At 42.4% G+C, this 23,011-nt stretch overlaps 1 protein-coding gene across 7 annotated transcripts in view; it reads right to left on the bottom strand.

Annotated features, from left to right (window-relative positions):
- Positions 1-23,011, bottom strand: part of ST6GALNAC3 (ST6 N-acetylgalactosaminide alpha-2,6-sialyltransferase 3) — a 312,581-nt gene that overhangs the window by 252,430 nt on the left and 37,140 nt on the right. Inside the window, exon 1 of one of the 7 annotated variants that reach the window (XM_065555448.1) lies at positions 1,083-1,184. The exons of 5 other annotated variants lie outside the window; for them this stretch is intronic. In XM_065555448.1, coding sequence (XP_065411520.1) covers positions 1,083-1,112 — 30 coding nt within the window. In that variant the 5' untranslated portion in view covers positions 1,113-1,184. Of the gene's footprint in view, positions 1-1,082; positions 1,185-23,011 lie in introns of those variants that run through there. One more of the 7 variants, XM_065555445.1, reaches the window with a different exon arrangement.

The raw sequence follows: 23,011 nt of genomic DNA, 5'->3' as shown, positions 1-23,011 counted from the left end.
TAACTCACAACTCTGGGTTTAACTCATTACATGAAGGTTACTTGCTAAAGGAAACCATCGTATACTTCTTTGCACAACGTTACTAACACTGGAGGATTCATGTCATGTTGCAGCAGTGAATTATTTTTATACTGTCACTGAAATATTTAGAATGTTAGCATGGCAATAATTTAACTGTCCAGTGTTCATCCAATTATAAATAGCAATCTTGAACAGGACAGCTTGCTAATTGGGTGTTAGTACAGAACTTCAGTATCACGTCGAGACATGCTTTCCCCTTTTAGTATACCAATGGACAGTGTACAAAGTGCTGTATTAATATGAAAGAATCACTGTTAGGTACTAAAACTGCTGGGCAGTGGGTGTTGAACTTAAAAATGAATGCAATTTAAATGAAATATCATTGTAAAATAATTTCATTAGGGCTGCAATCCTTATTAAAGTTATGAGCATGGCAAATGCTTTATTGAAAGGGTTTAAACCAGGCTAATTCTGAACGCCCTGCATTTTTCTAATCAAGTTAAAGAAAAAAAAACTATTCTTTAACTTTGCTCTGAATATATTCTAAGATTATCTGTATATATGTCTAATAGACTTGCACAAATTCAAATTAATGTTGTATATAACCAGTGTATCTTAGTCTGGACTAGCAAAGATAAATAACAATGCAGCATTTTAAAGCTGTTCCAGGAGTTAGTTACAAAACTTCAAGGAGAAGTCAAGTAGCTAGTACTCCTTGAAGTGCACAATCTAGATATAGCCTGACTGTGGACAGACACTTGCAGTGTTATTGTTATTGACAAAATTTCCACAACAGAGACACAAACTAATAAACCAAAAGAATCAAGTATCTTTCTCTGTAACGTATTTTACCTTCCTTGTCCTCTGCTTCCCCAAGCACAGGCCCTTTAAGTAATTTCTTCAGAGGAAGTGCCAGGCACTGGCCGACCATCCATAGAAGGGAGAATTCCTGTATAATCAGCCTCCTGAAGTCTTCTAGAGCCCAAGACTGACTCAGAGGCTTACAGCCTTACCTTATGGTCTGTACATAAAGTTTACAGCGAGCTCTGAATTGGACCTACCTGTGTACCCAAGTGTCTGCTCTCAACCATTCTTCTGCTGTAATGCCTCTACCTTGGATAACGTGTGCTTATTGCTGCATCCGACACTGTCCGTGTGTGTAATTATGTCTCCATGGCTCTGGCAAGAAAGACTTTTACCTACGCCTTTATTTCAAGTGGCAGGGCTTGTGCTTTGGGAATGCAGGTCTTATGTTCAGTTGCAGACCAATACCATAGTGCCTGCATCCATATGCAGCTACAGTGCATTATATCAAAGTTACAGCAGCGCCTTAAAAATCGAAGCACTGAGACAACAGCCCTAATATCGTTATGATATTCAGTTGTCATATCTGCTCTGCATACATAGTCACACAGCAATTACTCTGTTGCCAAACTCTTGTCACAGCATGCACTGGTTTCCTGGATATTCTCTTTAGTTATTCCCAAGTCCTGGTAAAAATTCAAGAGAGATCCTCAGAAAATGCCACTTACAAATCTCATCCCATCCCATCTCTGCATATCAGCAAATTTTATCTCAGTGCTGGGCCACAAGGTTCTTCTCACTATTTCTATCAATATGCTTGAACTATATAAATGAACTGTTTGTTCTAGTGAAATATGGACATATTTCAGAACTCAACCCATCTCTCAGAGAATAAAACAAACTATGTAAACAAACAAACTCACCTCATTCATTGGCAATTGATCTGACAAATTAATGTGAAACTGGACAATATGAAACAGAAAGCAAAATCCCCCAGATGGATTTCAGATTTGATCACAACCATTCAGCCAGCCATATGCAGTAAAATAGTGATTAACTAACATTTGAAGCGGAAATAAAGTTGAGCAAAACACAGCATGATTTCTAGCATAGACAGGCCTGGGCAAGGTGCAGAGTATGACAGTATTTCCAATTTTTTTTTTTGTCAGACTCATTAATGCTGAACAACCAAGCAGCACTGTTTGATTTGAGCCTTTATGGTGCACTACCAGGTTTACTCTTAATGGAACTCTTACTGGAAAATTACCTTTTGGGAAAATTACAAAGTGAGCTTTACAGGAAAAGCCTGAAGAGAAAGGATCAGTAAACAGAGGTCCCAAATTCTTGAGTCACCTGGCTAATGTAATGATTAAGAGGTAAGTTAGTGATGTAAGCACCAGGTTTGAAATACCTAGACTTCTTGGAATTCTGGGTTCAAATCTCATTAGGATTGGTGTCCTAGGTAGATAAATTGAACTTCATGCAATTTACTAATGAGAACCTTAAAACCAAATGAATGAAACCTTAAAAAAAAAAGTACAAAAATAAATAAAAACCCAAAACACAAACAAAAATAAAGGTAGCAAATCATGACTGCCAAGTTTCACACAGCTCTATGCCAGTCCTATTCAGACTTATGTATAAAAGAATTAACTAAACAATTGATCATCTGCCTGGCAATAGCTAAGTATGTTATTGTGCTTTTTAAAAAACAAGAGCAAAAAAGTCAGCATTAGCTTTATTCCAAAGCCATATAGTGGAATACAAAGAGAACAATTACAGAACTACTGGATGGAAAGCAATCATGGTATTTTAGTTAAAGAAGCTGAGATTAAGTAGTATAATGTACTCATCTGTTGTCTGTCATAATGAAGGCAGTAATTTGTTCCAATACCATTTAAATAACTCAAATCATTTAGCATGCATAGTAAACTTCACAATGACACACAAAACATTTAAAAAGCTATAATTTGTTAGAAATCAGAGGACAGGGATAAAATGGCAACAATAGGGTAAGGTTAAAGCAATATAATTTCACTTTTAGGATTTCTATGAGCAGTTTACGGGGGTAAGGAGAGAATGCCACTCTCTTGGAAATGAGTCTACATGGATTACTGCAAAATGTAATAAGCATTAAGAATTATTCTTTATATGGAGCAAATACAGTTTTTCTACTTGAAGCTGGATGAAGGTTATTTAGAACCTAAAAGCTGGTGATCTCTAAAAAATTCTTTTGAGAATTGTAAAGGCTGCTCTAGAGCGGAGATGGAGGCTGAGAGCCCATTAATGCAGACTGGCACACCAGAGGGGTGTCATTATGGGATTATATCAGCTAAGGCTACACTAATCAGTTATGTGTACACTATTTCTTCTGACAAACGCGAATCAAGCACAGATCAACCTTCAGCAGGGTTTGATTCTCCATATATTCTTTATCATGAGAAAAACAAGTTTCACTTACCATGTGTTCTGGGAGTAGGCCCCATTTTCTTCAGCTTTCAAATATTTTATACCTTTTTGGTACTGTGAAACATTTAAATGAATTCCCCTTTAATAAATATTCCTTTCATAAAGAACACATGGTGCATTCATGAGAGGGGAAGAGAGAGAGAGAGAGACAGATTCCCTTTTAACCAGAGACTTGGATTCTGAAGCAAACTTAGGGGCAGCACTTCCTGACCCAATGCAGAGCCAATGGACCAAAACACTGCAAAGGGGATGCAGGAGGGCAGCTGCTGATATTCTAACTTCCATGCACAAAAAGTAGTTGGGATGGGCTGTATCATAGCTCCACAGCCACCACCAGACTAGGGCCCTGATACTGCAAACACTTATGCACATGCTTACTTTACGACTGTGAGGAGTCTAATTGAATTCAATGGGACTACTTGTGGTAGTAAAGTTTCCATCTTCTCAAACACTGCAGAGTTCCCCACACATGACCCAAATGGAGATCAGTCTAATCTATGGCATAAAGACCCCATCCTGCTTTCACTGGAGTCCATGGTAAGACTCCCATGTGATTTTCAGGATTATATTCCAATGCAGAATTGCACAATCCAATAGGAAGGGAAGACGAGATAAGGAGCCAGAGATTATTTAAAACAGTAAATATTTATAATGTATATACACCTCTACCCCGATATAACGCTGTCCTCGGGAGCCAAAAAATCTTACCGCGTTATAGGTGAAACCGCGTTATATCGAACTTGCTTTGATCCGCCGGCGTGCGCAGCCCCCCCCCCCAAGCACTGCTTTACCGCGTTATATCCGAATTCATGTTATATCGGGTCGTGTTATATCGGGGTAGAGATGTATATGCAGCTAAATTTTATATTATTTGGGAAAAAACAAAGAGAAAGGTAAACCTTTTTTGGGTTTTAAGTCAAAGATGTTTGAAAGTTTCCCAATATGAAAACTCCCTTTTTAAATCAACCCCGATAAAGAAATATATGTCCAGATGCAAGAGATAAAACTCCAATAGAAAACTGATCTCCCAAAATAGATCTGTTAAATAAATATATTTTCCATTTAGTAAACACCTAAATCTCTCACAATGCTTCTAAACAAATGTACGTTAAAGGTGTACAACTTATTGGTAAAATGAAACACTGGTGTCAAGTTGATCCATTTCATAAGTTACTATCTGAGTGACCTACCATTCCATTGACTTTTCTTATGACACTCTCTTACTCAGTAAAATGAGTAGAGCAGAGTAAATATTGCAAAAAAATTGTTAGTGAATGATTGTTCACATTCAAAAATGAATTTCCATTTCACTGTATTCACAACACTTTTGGTGTTTCCCTTCCATGAACATTAGCAAGCTAGAGCTATAGTAATGCTAGTAGTAGCAAAAAACTGAATTGTGTATTAGACTGCAAAATACACAACTCATAGTATATTAATTAGTTACATAAGTCTTCCAATCTGGGAAAAGAAATAATACCACATCACTTGGGAATATTCATAATGGTCAGTTAATGAACAAACTAAAATGTTTTTTTACTGGAGAAATTTGTAAAATTTCAAATCAAATAGGTATATGAATTTTGCAATCTGTTTGCAATACAAAACTGGTGAAGTTAGTCAAATAAAATGATTCCTTTCAAATTATTTTGTCATCTCTAATAGTAAGATACTTCACTTAAAATTCATAATTTTAAAATATTGCTAGAGTTCAAACAAATTAAAAACTAATAAAAGCTAGATGTGACGAATACAAGAGAAATTGCAAACAAAGATTTTCTTAAGAATGAATTATCACATACAATAGTTCTCTTCAAATACTAACAAATGGAGTATGGTAAATCAGTACAAGAGCTATATTTTATCAAAATGTATTAAGGAAAACATGAGTCAATGTCTAGCTTATTTATTGTGTGCTATATATGATGACCCAGCAATCACCTTAAGTATACTGGAGTTGCATCACCACCATTGAGACTACAATTTACAGCACCACGTATTTCTCATTGTAAAGGGTGTTCTGGACACAGTATCTAGCAGAATAAAACCCTTAAAACATACAGTACTGTAGATTTTTTAAATGTCCAATATAAAGTCACAACTTCTAACACCTCCCAAGACTGGATAGGGTGGAGCAAAGCTTTTAAATGATGATGCACTTTTAAAAATCCTCCTCGTTGTTATGTCAGTAACCAAGAGTGATTAAATTCCACCTCCAGTGTAACAATGTTGAAATGACTGGCATTTCAACTGTGATAATAGCACTTACGTGGCACTTTAGATGTTCAAAGTGCTGTATGAAATTCAATTAATCCTCAACTGCAATGTGAAGTACATTAAGCATTTATTTTTTTAATACACAAACACACACACACAGAGAAATTAAGAATAAAGAAGTGACTTGCGCAAGTCTATGTGGCAAATTAGTGCTGAGTCAGTATTGCTGTTCGATAAGCAGGATGATTTCTTTAGAGCTCTTTATAGTTTAACATGATGACTGTAGCCTTATATCTGTCCCCCACCCCTTCTAAAATATTTGTATCTTATGCAAAGTAAGCAGGAAAGGGGAACAGAAGTTATCTAGGAACCAAAACTTGTATACAAAGACTCCTACATGCTATTACAAACAGAAGTACATTATCTTAAATACTTATATGCAGAGCCGTAACTAGGGCATTTTAGCACCTGGGGCGAGCAACCATATGTGTGCCCTCTGCTGTTTTTTTCCCTTCATTTTTCCACCCCATTTTTCCGCCCCTGCGACTTTGCACAATGGGCAGTGGCCCCACTTGCCCCACCCTGGTTGCAGCCCTGCTTATATGGCCCCCATCACTGTAATATCTGTATTTATCCTCTATACTCTGGTGAGGTAAGGCAGTGCTATTGCCCCTGTTTTACAGATGAGAAACCGAGGTATGGAGCGGCTAAGTGACACTGGGAGTCTGTGTCAGAGCAGGCAATTAAATCTGGGTCTCCTAAATTCCAGGCTAATGCCACAAACACTAGGACATCCTTCCTCTCTAGATATTCATCATATCTAAATTTCTAACATTCAAAATAATTATATAGGTCTGAAAACAAAAAGTAAATCCTACCAAAAATCTTTTGTCTTGTCTTTCAAAACTTCATTACATACCGTTTTGCTGTATTCACTCCTTTTGCAAATTTCTAGTCATATTTGTAGTCCAAAACAATTGCTACTTCTACACCCTTTATTAAGTTAAAATATTTTTTCCAATAAAGCTCACAATGCCAGTATTTGTAAGAGTCCAGTGAATACAAAGTCATTTTTAATATCGGTAAAGAGAAATCAACTAAAAGCCAATAGTCATCAGTTTGCCCTGTGAACTTTTGTTTTTGGCACTGCCAGAGGTGCTTATGAGTTCATCTAATCACGAAAACAAACCAAAACACCAACTTATACAACTCACACCTCAAAATAAAATCAAATACTGACCAGAAACTCTTCACCATCAGAGTTCACAACACACACTAATTAGTGAATTTGAAAAAATCATAAGCTGCTAAGGGTTATTCCATTAACAGGAGAGGAAAAAAAAGACTAAAATTCATCAATAAAGATATTTTATTACAAAATTATTTGCTCAGCTCCAGTCAAAAACTTCTCACTGGGAGTAAGGGGAGCAGGGTGTCTCTGACAGAACGAATCTTAAGGGTAACACAATAGGGGGGAGGGATAGCTCAGTGCTTTGAGCACTGGCCTGCTAAACTTAGGGTTATGAGTTCAGTCCTTGAGGGGGCCACTTAAGGATCTGGGGCAAAATCAGTACTTGGTTCTGCTAATGAAGGCAGTGGGCTGGACTCAATGACCTTTCAGGGTCCCTTCTAGCTCTATGAGATAGGTATATCTCCAATAGCACAGGTTTGAGAGAGGGCAGACTAGAGTGTCCCCGAGTCTCCACAAGTTTGCTGATGGTTCCAGTGAACACAAAATGCTTCCCCCTATGATTCCTGAAGTAGTTTTCTGAGGCTGTGCCTCTGTCCTTGTTCCCCACTGTTCTTATGCCTGCAGACCTCCCATTGGAGTCAATTAGAATTTTGCATGAGTGAGCACTGCAGGGTCTGGCCTATTGGCATTAAACAACTCATCATTTTTAATTGGCACTTTAAGTTCCATCAGACTACAGAACACATCTCACGCTGCCTTAGTAAATGTTTGCATAGAGTAACAATTTGGTTCAGTCATGTTAATAGTCAGAAGTGATCCAAATATATACTGGTTAAATACAAGAGCTGGGCGAACTGTCTGAGGACAAAGACATCCAGATTTTTTTAAATCAGTACCTATTTTTAAAGTTAACCTTGTTGCTGTGATCCAATCCAGACCACTATATCTAATTATTCTGGCCCAGACTCATTTTCTCTAGATGGTTTGGTCCACCCCAGATAAATACTGTGTGTCCTGGTAAGTTTATAAAACCATTTTCCATCACCAAATCTTTAAGGAAATGTTTTTAATGTCATTATTTATCTCTTAAAGACTGTAACAGCAGGCTAATTTATCAGTACTCTGTTCTAAATAGGATATGCATGGCTGTACTTATGGGTTATCTTTAAAAGGAAATCTGCTATTAGGATTAGTTTTTGTTTGTTTGTTTGTTTTTCATAATACCCCTGCACCTAGCGCATCTCCCCCCAAAAAGGAACATGAAGAACAAGCATTTGATTTCATGTTTTAGAGATTTTATGCACTCAGGAAGTTTATTCTTTGGACTCAGATATGCTGAAATATCAGAATTTACATAGACATCAACGGACGGTGCGCTATGTAGGGTCACATTTTCCTAAGACTCTAAACCAGTTAACATAAAAGACTTGGCTTTGTTGACTTATCCCTGTGGTGGGGAATGTGTTATTTTTTATAAATGTCAAATGCACCTGATATTATCTGTTTAATATTAACTTGCCTGACTGCCAGGAGTTAACTCAACGGAGGCTTTAAAGGGGGAAGCTACAAGAAACAAAGATAATGGCAAAGATAAGGTTCCTTGAGGAAACAATGGCTGGACTATCAATGGTGAAGAAACTACTTCTCTGTCTCCATCCAGGCTAGAATGGTACTAAAGCCTGGGATCAAAGGGGATCTAAAACCTCAAAGACCCTAGAAAATGCAGGGCCTTGGGGAGCTAGGAGAGGTCACCTAGGGTATTGTCATGAGTTAGCCCATTAGACCCTTGTATTGTAAAGTCCTTGAGACAGGAACTATGTCTCATTTTTATGTAGTATTATTATTATTTGTGATGCCTAATGCACTAGGCCTCTGGGCACTATCACAATACAAGTAATAAAACGAATTTATTGTACTAAAATTAAATCATGCTTAGAGTCAGGCTGGGCAGTGACCCAAAGGAGTACAAAAGAACATGCAGCGTCATACTAAATATATTTGTGTAAAGACAGAACAACAAGTGATAATGCTTCAGTAGCAAGTCAGATGGATTTTTTCTGTGGTGTCCTAGAGTTAAAAGGAAAATTGCAATCAGTCCCTCAGTAAAATTGAATTTGACACCTCTTTTCTATTGAGATTAGGAATTATCTTCCAAACCTGCACTTTAGAGCATCAGTGTCAACCTGTCTGGAATATAATTTAGATTTTTCAGCAACATAAGATGCCTTCTCTTCTGTAGTCATTAGTGGCTGGCATACATACACTGACAGAATTATAAATGAAGGCCCAGACAGTTTGCACCACTCATCCAATGTTTTGCCAGTTGCTCTAAACCTCTCTGTGAAAGGGAAAAATGCACCTCTCTAACTAGGGTCTATCCATTTTTTTGATTTTTGAAATCAATGTCTACATTTCTTTTCACAGAACAAAATAATTTCAATGGAATGGCTGGAAAAGACATAGTATGGTTATAAAATTAGGAGCACTCCTACGCAGATTTAATTCTCTCATCATATAAAAGATGAGCTAATATATATTAGCAGGTATTTCTTGGAGAGGAATCTGAAACCAATGAGGAAAAAATGTTTCTTTTGAAATGGAAACAGATTGGAACTCTCATTCCCTCTAGTAACCACTGGAGCTTAGACAACGGACTCAAGTGTGTGAACTGCATCCTTTTGTTTGATTTATGGAACAACACTGGGTCATGCTGTGCTGTCACATTTTAAGCAGACCTCCTGTGATTAAATAAATGGGGAGCTCTGCTTCAAACTGGTGGCACAGTAAGGCCCATAGTTATCTAGGAAAGATTCCTCCCAAGTGAGAACAGAAATGAAGGTCATCCTCTAGGAAGAGGGAGCATGGGGGTAGGACTTACTTTAATGTGATGTAACATTTTGATTGTTTCTCATGTATTGTGGCAGTGAGGGCCACAGATAAGAAAATATAAAAGGGGCTTAGAAACCAGAAACCCAAGGAATTGGTGCCATTGATGGTGAAAACTGGTGCAACGTAGGGCATGGATGAAAAAAGCAAAATACTTTTAAAATAAGATCACATCGGGCGCGGCAGGTATTCAAGAAAGATGGGATATTCTATGTGAGTTTCAAGAAAGGGATTCACTGTACTGGGTTATTTACAATTTTTGCCAAGGAACACACGTTTAACCAGTAATGAGGGAAGAAGCAACATCTGGGTACAACACAAAATTATTTAGGTAAGTCAAGACAAGATGGTGAGAAACTTCAGAGATACTTCTCCAAACTAAGTGAATGCACAATATGATGACAGATGAACCTGAGGGTATGTCTATATTTTGTAGCTGTGGGTGCAAGCTGCCCTGAGTACGTACCCATCCAAGATGCTATGTATGTACTCAGGATGGCTAGCCCTTCCCACCATTGCAACTACACCTTATTTTTAGCACACCAACTGGATCAAACCTAGCATGAACATGTCTCTTCAAGCTGGGAATTACATCCCCAACTCAAAGTGTTGACATACCCTGATTGTTGAGGTGTGGAAGGTGTCTAAGGAAGGAATAATTTGCACTCTCAGACACATTGCTGGGCTCCAAATTAACTGTTAACTAGCCAAAAGAATTGAGTATCAGAGTGGCAAAATGGAGCAGTGATTAAAAAAAAAATCAAACAAAATGTTAGGGAGGATAAAGAATGGGCTGAGAGAAATAATACTGAGAGTATTATACCGCCATTATAGGTATCATTTTTTCTGTGGTGTCAATGGCACACTCTTACTTTGAATATTGCATTCGGTTCTGGTCCGCCCCTTTCAAAATAGCTAGAGAAGTAACAGAAGGGGTCCAGAGATGGGTAACAAAAGTGACTGGAGTCATGGAAAGACTTCCATATGAAGAGAGATTGAAAAGATTAGACAAGTTGGTTTATAGAGGAGACACAAGAGTCATCATGATAGAGGTATACAACACAATGAATGGTATGAAGAAGCTAAATTGGACACTTCTACTTACCTTCTCATTATACTAAAGCAAGGGTAATTAAAGAACAATAAAATTGAAAGGCAAAAAATTTAAAGCTAGTAAGCAAACATCCTTTTACACAGCACAGTCAGCCAGTGGAACTCATTGCCACAGGATATCAGAGACCAGAAGCTAAATTTAAATAATTGATTATTCAATTATATTAATACTGAGAACATCCTATATTTTATGTGTTGCCAGATCTTGCAACATTATCACAAGGCGATTTTGGCCCCTGCTGCAGGCAGTTTCACAACATGAAAAGCCCAGCAGAGGCAGGGTGGGGTGAAATGGGGGGAGGAGGTGGAGACAGAAAGATCAAGAGGGATCCCCTCCAGCATGTTCCATAGACTAGGGGAAGGGGCAGTAAACTACATACCCACAAACCATGAGTTCTAGCCCTAGCTCTTCTTTAATACAAAGTCCATCCCCCCCCCAAAGTAATTGTTAGATACTACATTGCAAAACATTGTCTTTAGATGTGAATTTGGATATTGTATTAATATTTGTTTTATTGTTGCATTTTTAGGGTTTGTATTTTGGTTAATGGGAGCTGTCCCTTTAAGCACAGAATATGACAGACTGATAGCAACCTGTGGGAGATTTTGCCTGTTTCCAGGGAGTAGAAGAAACTGCTTGTGAAAGCTCCAAAAGGTCAGAACTTGATTTAATAAGTGCATCTTTCCCGAAAGCAAGCTTCATTCTCAAAAGGGTACCATTAGCACTTATGGGGGACTAGATACCTCAGGGTGACATTAATGAGCTGTAGAGCCTATCCCCTGTAGGTTATCAATTTGAATAGCGTTACCATATTTCAACAAGCAAAAAAGAGGACGGGAGGAGCCCCGCCCTAGCCCCATCCCTGCCCCTCCCACTTCCCGCCCCCCCAGAACCCCCAACCCTCCCCCCGTTCCTTGTCCCCTGACTGCCCCCTCCTGGGACCCCTGCCCCTAACTGCCCCCCGGGACTCCACTCCCTATCTAAGCCTCCTTGCCTCTTGTCCCCTGACTGCCCCAACCCTTATCCACACCCCCACCCCCAGACAGACCCCTGGGACTCCCACGCCCCATCCAACCACTCCCCACCCCCTGACAGCCCCCCCCAGAACTCCCAACCCATCTAAACCCCTCTGCTCCCTGTCCCCTGACTGCTCCGATCCCTCTCCACACTCCTGCCCCCTGACAGCCCCCCCAGAACTCCCAACCCATCTAAACCCCTCTGCTCCCTGTCCCCTGACTGCTCCGATCCCTCTCCCCACTCCTGCCCCCTGACAGCTCCCCCCCCAGAACTCCCAGCCCCCTACCCCCCGCTCCTTGTCCCCTGACTGCCCCCTCCTGGGACCCCTGCTCCTAACTGCCCTCCAGAACCCCACCCCCTACCTAAGACTCCCTGTTCCTTGTCCCCTAACTGCCCCCTCCTAAGACCCCCCCCAACTGCCCCCCAGGACCCTACCCCCTACCTGTACCCTGACTGCCCAAAACTTTCTCCACTCCCCTCCAAAAGCCCCCCCCCGTTTCTTGACTGCCCCCTCCAGAACCTCCCTGTCCCTTCTCCTGCCCCCCCTTACCCTGCTGCTCAGAACAGGGTGTTGGGCTCTGTGCCAGCCGGACACATGGCTGAGCTCCCCTGCACAACACAAAACCCAGTCCCTGGCCCTGCACAGGGTTGCCGGAGCGGGCTGCAGGAGGAGGAGCTGCCGGCCGGCTCAGAATGCAGGGAGGGGGGGGTGGGAGGAGGAAGCTGCTCCGGAGTCCAGCCCGGGACTTTCCTGCAGCCCTCCCAGCCGCTCGCTCTGCTCTGCCCGGGGAGGGGGAAATCCCGGACATTGTGAGTGCTTTACAAATTCCCCCCGGACGCTATTTTTAGCACACAAAAGGAAGACATGTCCGGGTAAATCCGGACGAATGGTAACCCTAAATTTGAATCCAACCCAGATCAGCACAGATTAAAAATTGATCTAATGGAAATTTGGTAGCCTCTTTAGGAGATGAGTTTGGAGAGTCCTAGTTCCACTATGTCACAAACTCACCACTATGCAGACTGTAAGCTATTCATGGCCTGGACTGCCGTGCGATTAGAAGAGCCCAGCAGGACGCGCTGTGCATCCGGGAGGCTTTGAAAGCTAGGTTCCTCAGTGAGCAGGGTAACCTGTGACTATTAAGTTTGTTTAAAGAGAAGCTGAACCTGCCCCCGTTTCTTTACCCACTTAATGTTGACTATCCTCTCCAGCTATATACCCTGTTCACCCCGTCCCCCCCCTTCCAACACACGTTTAAAAATGAAATAAAATAAATGGAAAAATAAAATAAATGAACACCGTTTTCTTTATTACGGATTTCGCGGTAAAGTGTTGAAACTGGGATGCAGACTGTGGTGGGGAGCGGGTGTAGTGATGGAAAGAACGCTTCTAAACTCGAGGAATGACAGGCTCTTGCTCCTAGAGCGGTCCGCAGTGGTGGACTGGTTGTTTCAACGGAGCCTGCCACCCCTCCTTTTCGGGACTCTGTGTGTGGGGGCTATGTGACTTTGTGGCGGAGGAGGACGGTTACAGATCCCCTGCTGCGAGGCTCTGTGATCCATGATAAGGACTGCTGCATAAGATCTGTAACCGTGCTCCCCCGCCACAAAGTAACATGGTCCCCCACACACAGAACATGAAAACCACCTCCCAGACTGACCAGGGTGCCTAGTGACTGCAATCTGTGTGTGACGTTCTGCTGAACCTGCCCCCCTGTCTGTACCCTGGTAAAGGTGACTGTCCTCTCCAATTACCAACCCCCTTCCCCCCCTTCAAACACACTCTCCCCTAAAAGAACATGATGGAAACAGTAATTAACAGAAACGTATCTTTTATTAGTAACTACACAGTTAGGGGATGAAACTGGGACGGGGCCTTGGGTGAGGCGGGAAGGAAAGGACTTATCAAATTTTTGGGAATGAGAGCCTTCTGCTACTTGAGCGGTCTGCAGGGGTGGAGTGACAGTTTTCACGGCCCCTGCCGCCCCTCCTTCTTGGGACTTTGGGTGAGGGGGGGATGGGACTTTGTGGCGGGGGAGGGCGGTTAGAGATAGACTGCAGCAGGGCTCTGTCCTCCTGCCTCCGGTCCTGCAGAACATCCACAAGGCGCCGGAGAGTGTCCGTTTGCTCCCTCATTAGTCCAAGCAGCGTCTGAGTCGCCTGCTGGTCTTCCTGCCGCCACCTCTCCTCCCGTTCGCTGTGTGCTCGCTGGCATTGCGACATGTTCTCCCTCCACTGGGTCTGCTGGGCCGCCTCGGCTCGGGAGCAGCCCATAAGTTCTGAGAACATGTCGTCCCGTGTCCTTTTCTTTCTCCACCTAATCTGCGCCAGCATCTGGGAGGGGGATGCCAGCGTAGGTCGGGAGACAGTCGCAGCTGTGGGATGGGAAAAAGGGAGTAAATTCCTCACAAAGATAATTTTTTGTGAACAATGAACATAGTCTTTCTCTGTGAACAAGACCATGCACAGCACCTATCACATGCGCACTCAGGACAAGGTCGAATTTTCGGCCTTCGCATTCAGTGCCTGGGGTCTTTCAGTGGAGATCAGACAAGCGGGGCAAGACAGCGGAGTTTGGGTAGCAGGCTGACATGGTAAGCCGTAGACTTTTGGCTGCTTAAAACTTAAATTATAGCAGTGCCCTCCTTTCATGTTCAAAGCAATGCTCCTATCATTGGCCAGTTCCTGCTGCCGGCAATCCGGCAAGCATGAACTCTGCCCCGTCCCACCCCCTCGCGGCTGTCCCCGGGAAAGATCCCTGTATGCTGCCCCTCTCCCGCCTCCACCGCGTGGCTGTAAACCACCAGTGACAGTTCTGTAAAGGAACAGGCAAGCAGTCCCAACAGTAACATTCCCCTAATTCTAAGCAGGTCACCATGAGCGACATCACTCTGCCGAAGATTTCTTCAGAGAAAGAACGCATGCTGCGTGAAAGCCAGCAAAAACCAGGGCCATATGCCGCCATGCTCTGCAAGGCAATGATCCCAGAGTACTTGATGATAGCCTGGCGCGGAAAAGTTTCCTACCACGGAGGACACAATAAGGCCGCTCTCCCCAGGAACCTCATGCAAAGGCTTTCCAATTACCTCCAGAAGAGCTTCATGGAGATGTCCCATGAGGATTTCAGCTCTATCCCCGGACAGATAGACCTTCTTTTCCAGTAGCTGCACTGGCAAGGATTAAAAAGTAGAGCGCCGAGGGCAAACTAATCATGATAAACCGGACATTGTTAGATTCTTTTGCAGTAGTTGCACTGCCAAGGACTAAAACGTTAAGCGCCTAGGGCAAACAAATCATGAAAAACCCATTGTTAATATTCCTGTTCTGTTCAAAATAAATGTTTACATGTTTAAAACACTTACCGACTGATCCTTCCCCTGATTCAGGGTCCGGGTTAACGCCTGGGGACGGTTGGTAGGGGATCTCTGTGAGGGTGATGAAGAGATCCTGGCTGTCGGGGAAATCAGCGTTGTAAGCACTGTCAACTGCCTCGTCCTCCTCATCACCTTCCTCATCTTCCCCGTCCGCTAATATCTCCGAGGAAGCGGCCGTCGACAATATCCCATCCTCAGAGTCCACGGTCAGTGGTGGGGTAGTGGTGGCGGCCGCACCTAGAATGAAATGCAGTGCCTCGTAGAAACGGCATGTCTGGGGCTGGGATCCGGAGCGTCTGACTCTTTGGTCTTCTGGTACGCTTGTCTCAGCTCCTTGATTTTCACGCGGCGCTGCATTGCATCCCGGCTGTATCCTCTCTCTGTCATGGCTTTTGAGATCTTCTCATAGAGCTTTGCATTCTGTCTTTTCGATCGCAGCTCCGAAAGCACGGACTCATCGCCCCACACAGCGATCAGATCCAAGACTTCCGATCAGTCCATGCAGGGGCCCTCTTTCTATTCTGAGATTGCATGGTCAACTCTGCTGGAGAACTCTGCATCGTTGCCAGTGCTGCTGAGCTCGCCACGATGTCCAAACAGGAAATGAGATTCAAACTGCCCAGACAGGAAAAGGAATTCAAATTTTCCCGGGGCTTTTCCTGTGTGGCTGGTCAGAGCATCCGAGCTCAGACTGCTGTCCAGAGCGTCAACAGACTGGTGCAATGTGGGATAGCTCCCGGAGCTATTAGCGTCGATTTCCATCCACACCTACCCTAATTCGACATGGCCATGTCGAATTTAGCGCTACTCCCCTCGTTGGGGAGGAGTACAGAAATCGAATTTAAGAGCCTCTACGTTGAACTAAATAGCTTCGTTGTGTGGACGGGTGCAGGGTTAATTCGATTTAACGCTGCTAAATTCGACATAATCTCCTAGTGTAGACCAGGCCTTACTATGTGTTTGTATGGTGAGAACTCTGCAGTGAAGCCAAATTTGCCTTGCTATAAATTTGAGAGAGTTAGCAACACTAAATCACACACAGATCAGGAATTGGGCAGGGGAGGGCCTCAAAAAAAAAAATCACAACAGACCAAAGAACAGGAAATAATCTTACAATCTCATTATCTTTGAGGTCTGATTTAAGAATTTGAACTTCGGGCTTGTCAACACTATACATGATGTGATTCTAAGGACACCAGAAACCACTAACTGACAGGGCTAGAAAGACATTTCCCTTATGGTGGGCAGGTTATTCCATTATTTATAAAAGTGATTCTTTGTTATACTCTCCTCTTAAATATTTGGTACTGGCCACTATCTCAGACAAGATGCTGGCTGGACTAGATGTCCCACTTGTCAAATCCTACTATATGTTTCTATTTACATCCTATAAAGATCAGGCTTCATACATGATGGAATTAAAAGAGAACACGTCTAAACATAGTGTAGTTTGGGTAGCTCAGCCATATTCCAGGACATGAAATTAAGCCATACTTATGATCAATATTCAAATTTTACACTTGTACATGCAGATGATCTACCGTCATTTACACAGTTCTTATCCAAGTATGTTCAGCCTTCTAGATCAAAACTGTTGGAAATCAACCATTCTTATTAAAAAGGTAGAGCGGTTAAAAGTTGCAATTTTAAAATGTACTTGTATTACACAATCTGAAACAAATACAGTATGAGTGGGAGCACTAGATTCTCCATCACAGCTTTGAAGATGTGCTAGAGACCTTACACACTTATTTTATTAAATAAAAAAAGAGGCCCAGCTAATTTCTTCTTAATATTTCTTTTAAAATCCCAAGAGCGCCCTCTTGTGTGAAAAAATGCTCCATATAATATTGTATGCAATAATGAAGCATGCAAAGGTGCGGTGTTTCACTGTATAAAGTTTATAACAACATAGCTACATTCTTCCATATGACCTCTGATGCCGCAACTTTGTCTGCTTCTGACATTTTGTTTTTTCCCTCCTGTTCTATTTCACTGGACTTTTAATCAGCACAGAGATGTGTGAATGAACACTGGGAAAGTCTAAGGCAAGTTAACATAGAGAAACTACTCTGATGAAGAATTGCACTGTCATAAGAAAAATAAGAAACAATGTTCACTATCCCTGTAGAGCTCTGTGGGGATTATCCTCCTTGCAACCTGAAGTACTGACATATACCCAATTCTAATAAAAGAAAAGAAACCAACCAACACTTTTAAGCTACTAGAAAATATTTTGAAGCCCAGAACTAAACTGAAAAGTGTCCTGACTCTATGCTGTCCACCTCCAAATCAGTTTGTAGTGGGAAATTTCCAGATAATAATGGCCTATTTACTCTGGAATGTCAGGAGAGCATCATTTGGCAGAGAGAAAAATGAAAAGTGAAAGACATCAGAGATGCTCACCCCGAGGTAATGAATTGAGTAGTGCCACAAATTTCAAATCTGCAGGTGCTCATTAAAAGCCACAAATGTTACCAGTTAGAGCGAAGCCAGATTTATGGAAGGAAATGCACATGTTGCTTGTTAAGACTGCCATAATTATCAGAATAAGTAAAGCAGAGTCAGCTACCAGGGGAGGGAAAATAATAATAAAAGAAGACTACCAGAGCAAGAACTTATCTGAGGTTGGAAGATGAAAAAAAGGAGGGAGTTGCTGGTTGAATCCAGACAGGACATTAAACCCACACCAATAAACAGAGTGTTATTTATTGTTTTAATTGTGTGCCTGCCTGGAGCTTTCCTTCCTCTAGCAATTAAGCTGAATGCCCTTGACAGTTTGTCTTCTGCAGTGGCACACACACTGAAACTAGTCATTGGCTTCAGTCCTTTGTGGTCCCCATAGTGTTTTAATTTTCTAAATCCAAGATTTATGGAAATGGTGACATTCATCTCTAGCCGCTAAAATGATAGCACGTTGTTGGTTATAAATACAGCCTCACCATTTTTTACATTTTTAGCTAAAAGGTGGACAAAGAGGGCTTAGCCTTCTTCTCATCATTATGCTGCACAGGATGGGTTGTGAATTTTATGAGTGTTATCTCGCTGCGTACATCTTTAAAAGCTATCTGGCCACAGACATGCTTTCCCTCCCATTTCTTAAACAACAGGGGTAGTAATTAGCAACTGTTAACAGCCTGACTCTCAAATGTGAAGGGAGAAAGGACTTTACATTGAAAAGACAAAAGAACTAGAAATCCAGTTCAACTTTTAAATCCTCAAAATGAGAACCCTGAGTAATAAATGTCATATGAGAGGAGATTTTCCGATAATGGTTCAATTATTCTACAGCTTTCACTCCGCTTTCTTAAGCTTAAATATATATAAATTTTGTCAGAGCCCACCCAAAAATATATGTAAGTGAAGATTTAATTTCTGAGAGAATCTTTGTAGATAAAGAGAGCAAAAAAGTGGCCGGGTGGAAACACTTCAAGCTGAAATGTAGGATCCCTGAACAGAGTGGATCATAAGAAAAAATCTCCAACACTATCCAGTCTTGTCATCCAAAGCAAAGGTCCTGCCATAATGATCTAGAACCTAAGGTTTGAAATATAGTTATTTCCCCAGAAAAGCAAGGAAGAGGAAAACAGCCAACATATCTTGTCTTCTAGCTAAAGCAAGTTAGCTTTCATTTAGTATACCAAGCAGTTTCAAATCATGCCATTTGGCTGTATATCTACCTAGTGTTCCAAGCACCTTCAGGAGTGAAATGAAAAAGTGCAGAATTATATATTAACCCAAACCAAACATCTTTACAGAGGAAGATGGCACGTTAGGCACTGGAAAGTTAGCTAAGATTAGAATAAACCCATTTAACTGTGTGGGGCATTGTGGCTCAGAGCCCAAGCTGTCCATCCTGCTGCTCTGGAGCTCATGGCTGGAGCCCTCTCCTTCCCCCCTCTTCCCCTCCAGCTCGGGCTGTCAGCCCCAGGACAGGAGAGCTCCAGCTGTCAGCCCCACAGGCAATGTAAATAACACAGCGTCTACACAGACACCGCATCACCCTACCTACATCCACCTACGCACTACACCTCTCATGGAGGTGGCGTTAAATCGCTGTAGTGGGCAACTTACAGCAGTGGGAGCAACATTTTAGTCTAGACACAGCGTTAGGTCAACGTAAGCTGCCTTACAGCGACCTAACTCTGTAGTGTAGACCAAGCCTTAGTATTTCTCTCTGCCCTTCCCCCATCCATACTTCATACTGATTGTCATCACCTCATCATCATATTCCCTAAAATCCTTATTACTCTCTTTCTCTTGTAGACGGCCATGGTTATATAAATCGGAAAGGTTCCATGGATGAATAGTCTGATATAACAAGTAATATATTTAAGATATTAAAGTATTTGATCCCAAGTGAAATTTCACTTTTTTTCCTCCCTCACCCTTAGTCAGTAAGAAATTCCACTCTTCTGCAAATTGTTAATTTGCATCCAGCAGAAATTGCCCACATTATTTGCAGAGAAATTTAGCCACCTAAGTTAGTGATGTTTTATTTTGCCTTTGAGAATGTCTTCTTGTTTGTGTTTAGACTTTGAGGCAATGAAAAAAAGAAATGTAATTTTTTCTATAAGTGGTATCCAGTGACTTTTTCCTAGTTCCCTCGGTGGTGGAGACTTTTTCCCTACAGCACCAAAAATGGAGGTACAGTGGGAATCATTCTCAAACCAAGCCCACCCACAGAGCATTGCCAAGAGTCACATGAGTACCGCTCCAGGGATCGGGGATTGACACAGCGTACACCAAATAGCACCCATCACTTTCTCTGCAAACATTTCTAGCGGCCAGCATCACCACTGCCACACATTACCAACCAGCAGCCTGAAAATCTTTCCCCAACGCCTCAGGTCTCTTGGAGCACAATGCTCAGTGTTGTCACAGCTCATCGGCTGTCAAAGAAAATTCAATTTACACTTTTATTTATTTATTTATTTAGCTGAGATCAAAGTTGGGTCACCTCTCAGGGAAGTAAGATTAATAATGAAGTCACCTGAATCGGTCTTTTCTGACAACACTGTAAACAAGGAGTTAAGAAAGAAATAATCTCCCCTTCATGAAAGGAGAGAATTTAAGGCTTTAATAGACTTAGATCATCCCAGCAATCAGTCCCAGCTGGCAAAATCTAGGTCAGTGAAACCAAATGGAATCCAGAGAATGAAACACTCAGTTGTTAAGGATTAAGGAAGAGCTTAAGATCAGGGTCAGAAACAAAGGTCACCAAGCTACCAAATGGAACCACGCAGCATAAACAGCTGAAAAAACCCACAAAAAACCCAAAACCCCACATTCTGTGTTTGCCTCAAAACAACAAAAGCAAGAAATTTCAGACAGCAAATATACATTTATAGGTGTAGTTCCAAGCTGTATAATGTACTACAGAGATCCAAATGTTGCCAACTCTCATGATTTTGTCATAAGTCTCATTTTTTCCTTAAAGCCCCTGCTCCCGGAGTCAAGTGGATATGTGATGATTTGAGGTTCATTCTTAAAGAAAAGGTCAGTTTCTAGCCCTCATGGCTGTGGAAAAAGTTTCAAAATGTTACCCCAGAGCCCCCTAAAGGCTCAAAGAGCAGAAAGCAAATAAAAAGAACACCAAATCTATTATTTTTACATAAACTCATGATTTTAAAGCCAGTCTCATGATTTTCGGTGAGCCTGACTCATGATTTTTGAAAATTTGGGGTTGACCATATTGGATCACAGAGCCTTCATTAACCTTTAATGTTAATGGAATTAGGTACAGCATATTAAAAATACTATGAAATACATATTAGCAAGATAGGAAATCAGCTCTTATCATAGACAGTTCTCCTTCCCATCAATCTTTAATAGTGGCCAAAATGTTATACATAACATGTATAGCCTAATCCACATTACATAGGTGGTTATGGTCTGCAACACCATTTTCCTTTTGGAGTTACAGGGATGCAAAACAGTGTGGATCTCCTGTATGTAAAAGGCAGATGCTGTATGACTCTATTAAGCATTCTCTTTCAGGCTTCAACCTAAGCCAACATTCCACCCAGATACTGCATATTTTAACAACCAACTGATAAAACTTTGGAAAATGGAGCTTCTAACAGGAATGCTGACAGAGCCCCAACTATAGAAGATTTGGTGAATGTTACTGGAGTCTATGCAGGGATTCCCTGCCCTGGAAAGTCAGGATGGAATGAGGTAATTAAACTAAATGTCAAAGTTAAGGGATTTCCAATAAAAACATGCTAATTGGAACCTATAATGTTGCAGCAGTTTCATCGTGCTGCATATAAACAGAATGAAAGAAGAAAAGCCAATCTTAGTGTGAGTTGCCTATTAATGTACTTATATTACTAGCTTCTTTCCAGTTTCTCATTTTTTCTACCAGAACTTTAAAAAAAAAATCAAAGAACATTCATGCTGCTTTCAGATTTAATATACAGTAACTTATGAACTGATCCAAACTTTCACTGGCAACCCTTTGGCCATAAAGAGCAGGGGGGGCTCTAGGCACCAGCAAAGCAAGCACGTGCTTGGGGCAGCCCATTTGCAGGGGCGGCAGGATCCAGCATGGGAGCCGAGAACCAACAGGGGGCCCTGGGAGCTGTAGTTCCTTGGTTAGCTCCCTGCCTATAGAGCCAGCCCTGGAGCAGGGAAAGAACTACATTTCCCAGCATTCCCTTGGCCGCTACCAACAGGAAAGAGGAGGAGGGAGTGAGGAAGCTGAGACCTCATGCTGCAGCCAGCTGTGAATGGAGAGCTGCACTGTGAGTAGGTAGGGTTACCATCCGTCCGGGTTTCCCCGGACATGTCCGGCTTTTGAGTCTTTAAATAGCCGTCCGGGGGGAATTTGTAAAAAGCTAAAAATGTCCGGGATTTCCCCCTGGATGGCTATTTAAAGACCCAAAAGTGGCTGACAGGGCAGCCGCACCGGATTGAGCCGCTCACTTGCGGCCTCTCTGGCAACAAAAGCCCCTCCCCTGCAGCTTCTGCACGCCGGCAGCACTGTGCGGGGCATAGGCACCGACTTTTTTAGCCGGCGCCGGTGGGTGCTCGCACTCCCCCTGCTCCGCCGCTTCCCCACCCCATTCCAACCCCTTCCCCAAATCCCAGGCCCCACCTCCTCCCCCGGGCACGCCGCTTTTCCCGTCTACCCCCCTCCCTCCCAGACTTTTGTGCGGCAAGCCTGGGAGGCGGAGGGAGAAGCAGAGCGCTCAGGTGAGCTGGAGCTGGGGCAGGGAGGACTGTCTGCAGCAGTTAACTGGGGGCTCGGCCGGCGGTGCACACAAGTAAGATATCAGGAATGGCAATATACAAAAACCTGTAGGAGGACACTTCAACCTCCCTGGCCACACAATAGCAGATGTAAAGGTAGCCATCTTACAGCAAAAAAACTTCAGGACCAGACTCCAAAGAGAAACTGCTGAGCTCCAGTTCATTTGCAAATTTGACACCATCAGATCAGGATTAAACAAAGACTGTGAATGGCTATCCAACTACAGAAACAGTTTCTCCTCCCTTGGTGTTCACACCTCAACTGCTAGCAGAGCACCTCACCCTCCCTGATTGAACTAACCTCGTTATCTCCACACTGATATATACCTGCCTCTGGAGATTTCCATTACTTGCATCTGAAGAAGTGAGGTTCTTACCCACGAAAGCTTATGCTCCCAGTACTTCTGTTAGTCTCAAAGGTGCCACAGGACCCTCTGTTGCTTTTTACAGATTCAGACTAACACGGCTACCCCTCTGATACCTCAGACCAGCGTGTCTGGCTTCGCACAGCGCCAGACACACTGCTGCATACATGCTGCCGTGCTCCCCTGCGGAGCCACAGCCCCCCCCTCCCAGCACCTGCCTTCCAGATTTGAACACCTCAAAATTCAGGAGTCCTCAAGCTCAGTTTGGGCGGCTGTTACTTCATTTCTCCCAAAT

This window comes from Chrysemys picta, chromosome 8, assembly GCF_011386835.1.
Source record: "Chrysemys picta bellii isolate R12L10 chromosome 8, ASM1138683v2, whole genome shotgun sequence".
In the NCBI taxonomy this organism is placed as follows: Eukaryota; Metazoa; Chordata; order Testudines; family Emydidae; genus Chrysemys; species Chrysemys picta.
The sequence above is the reverse complement of the archived record's forward strand: the minus strand, read 5'-3'. Positions and strand labels throughout refer to the sequence as shown.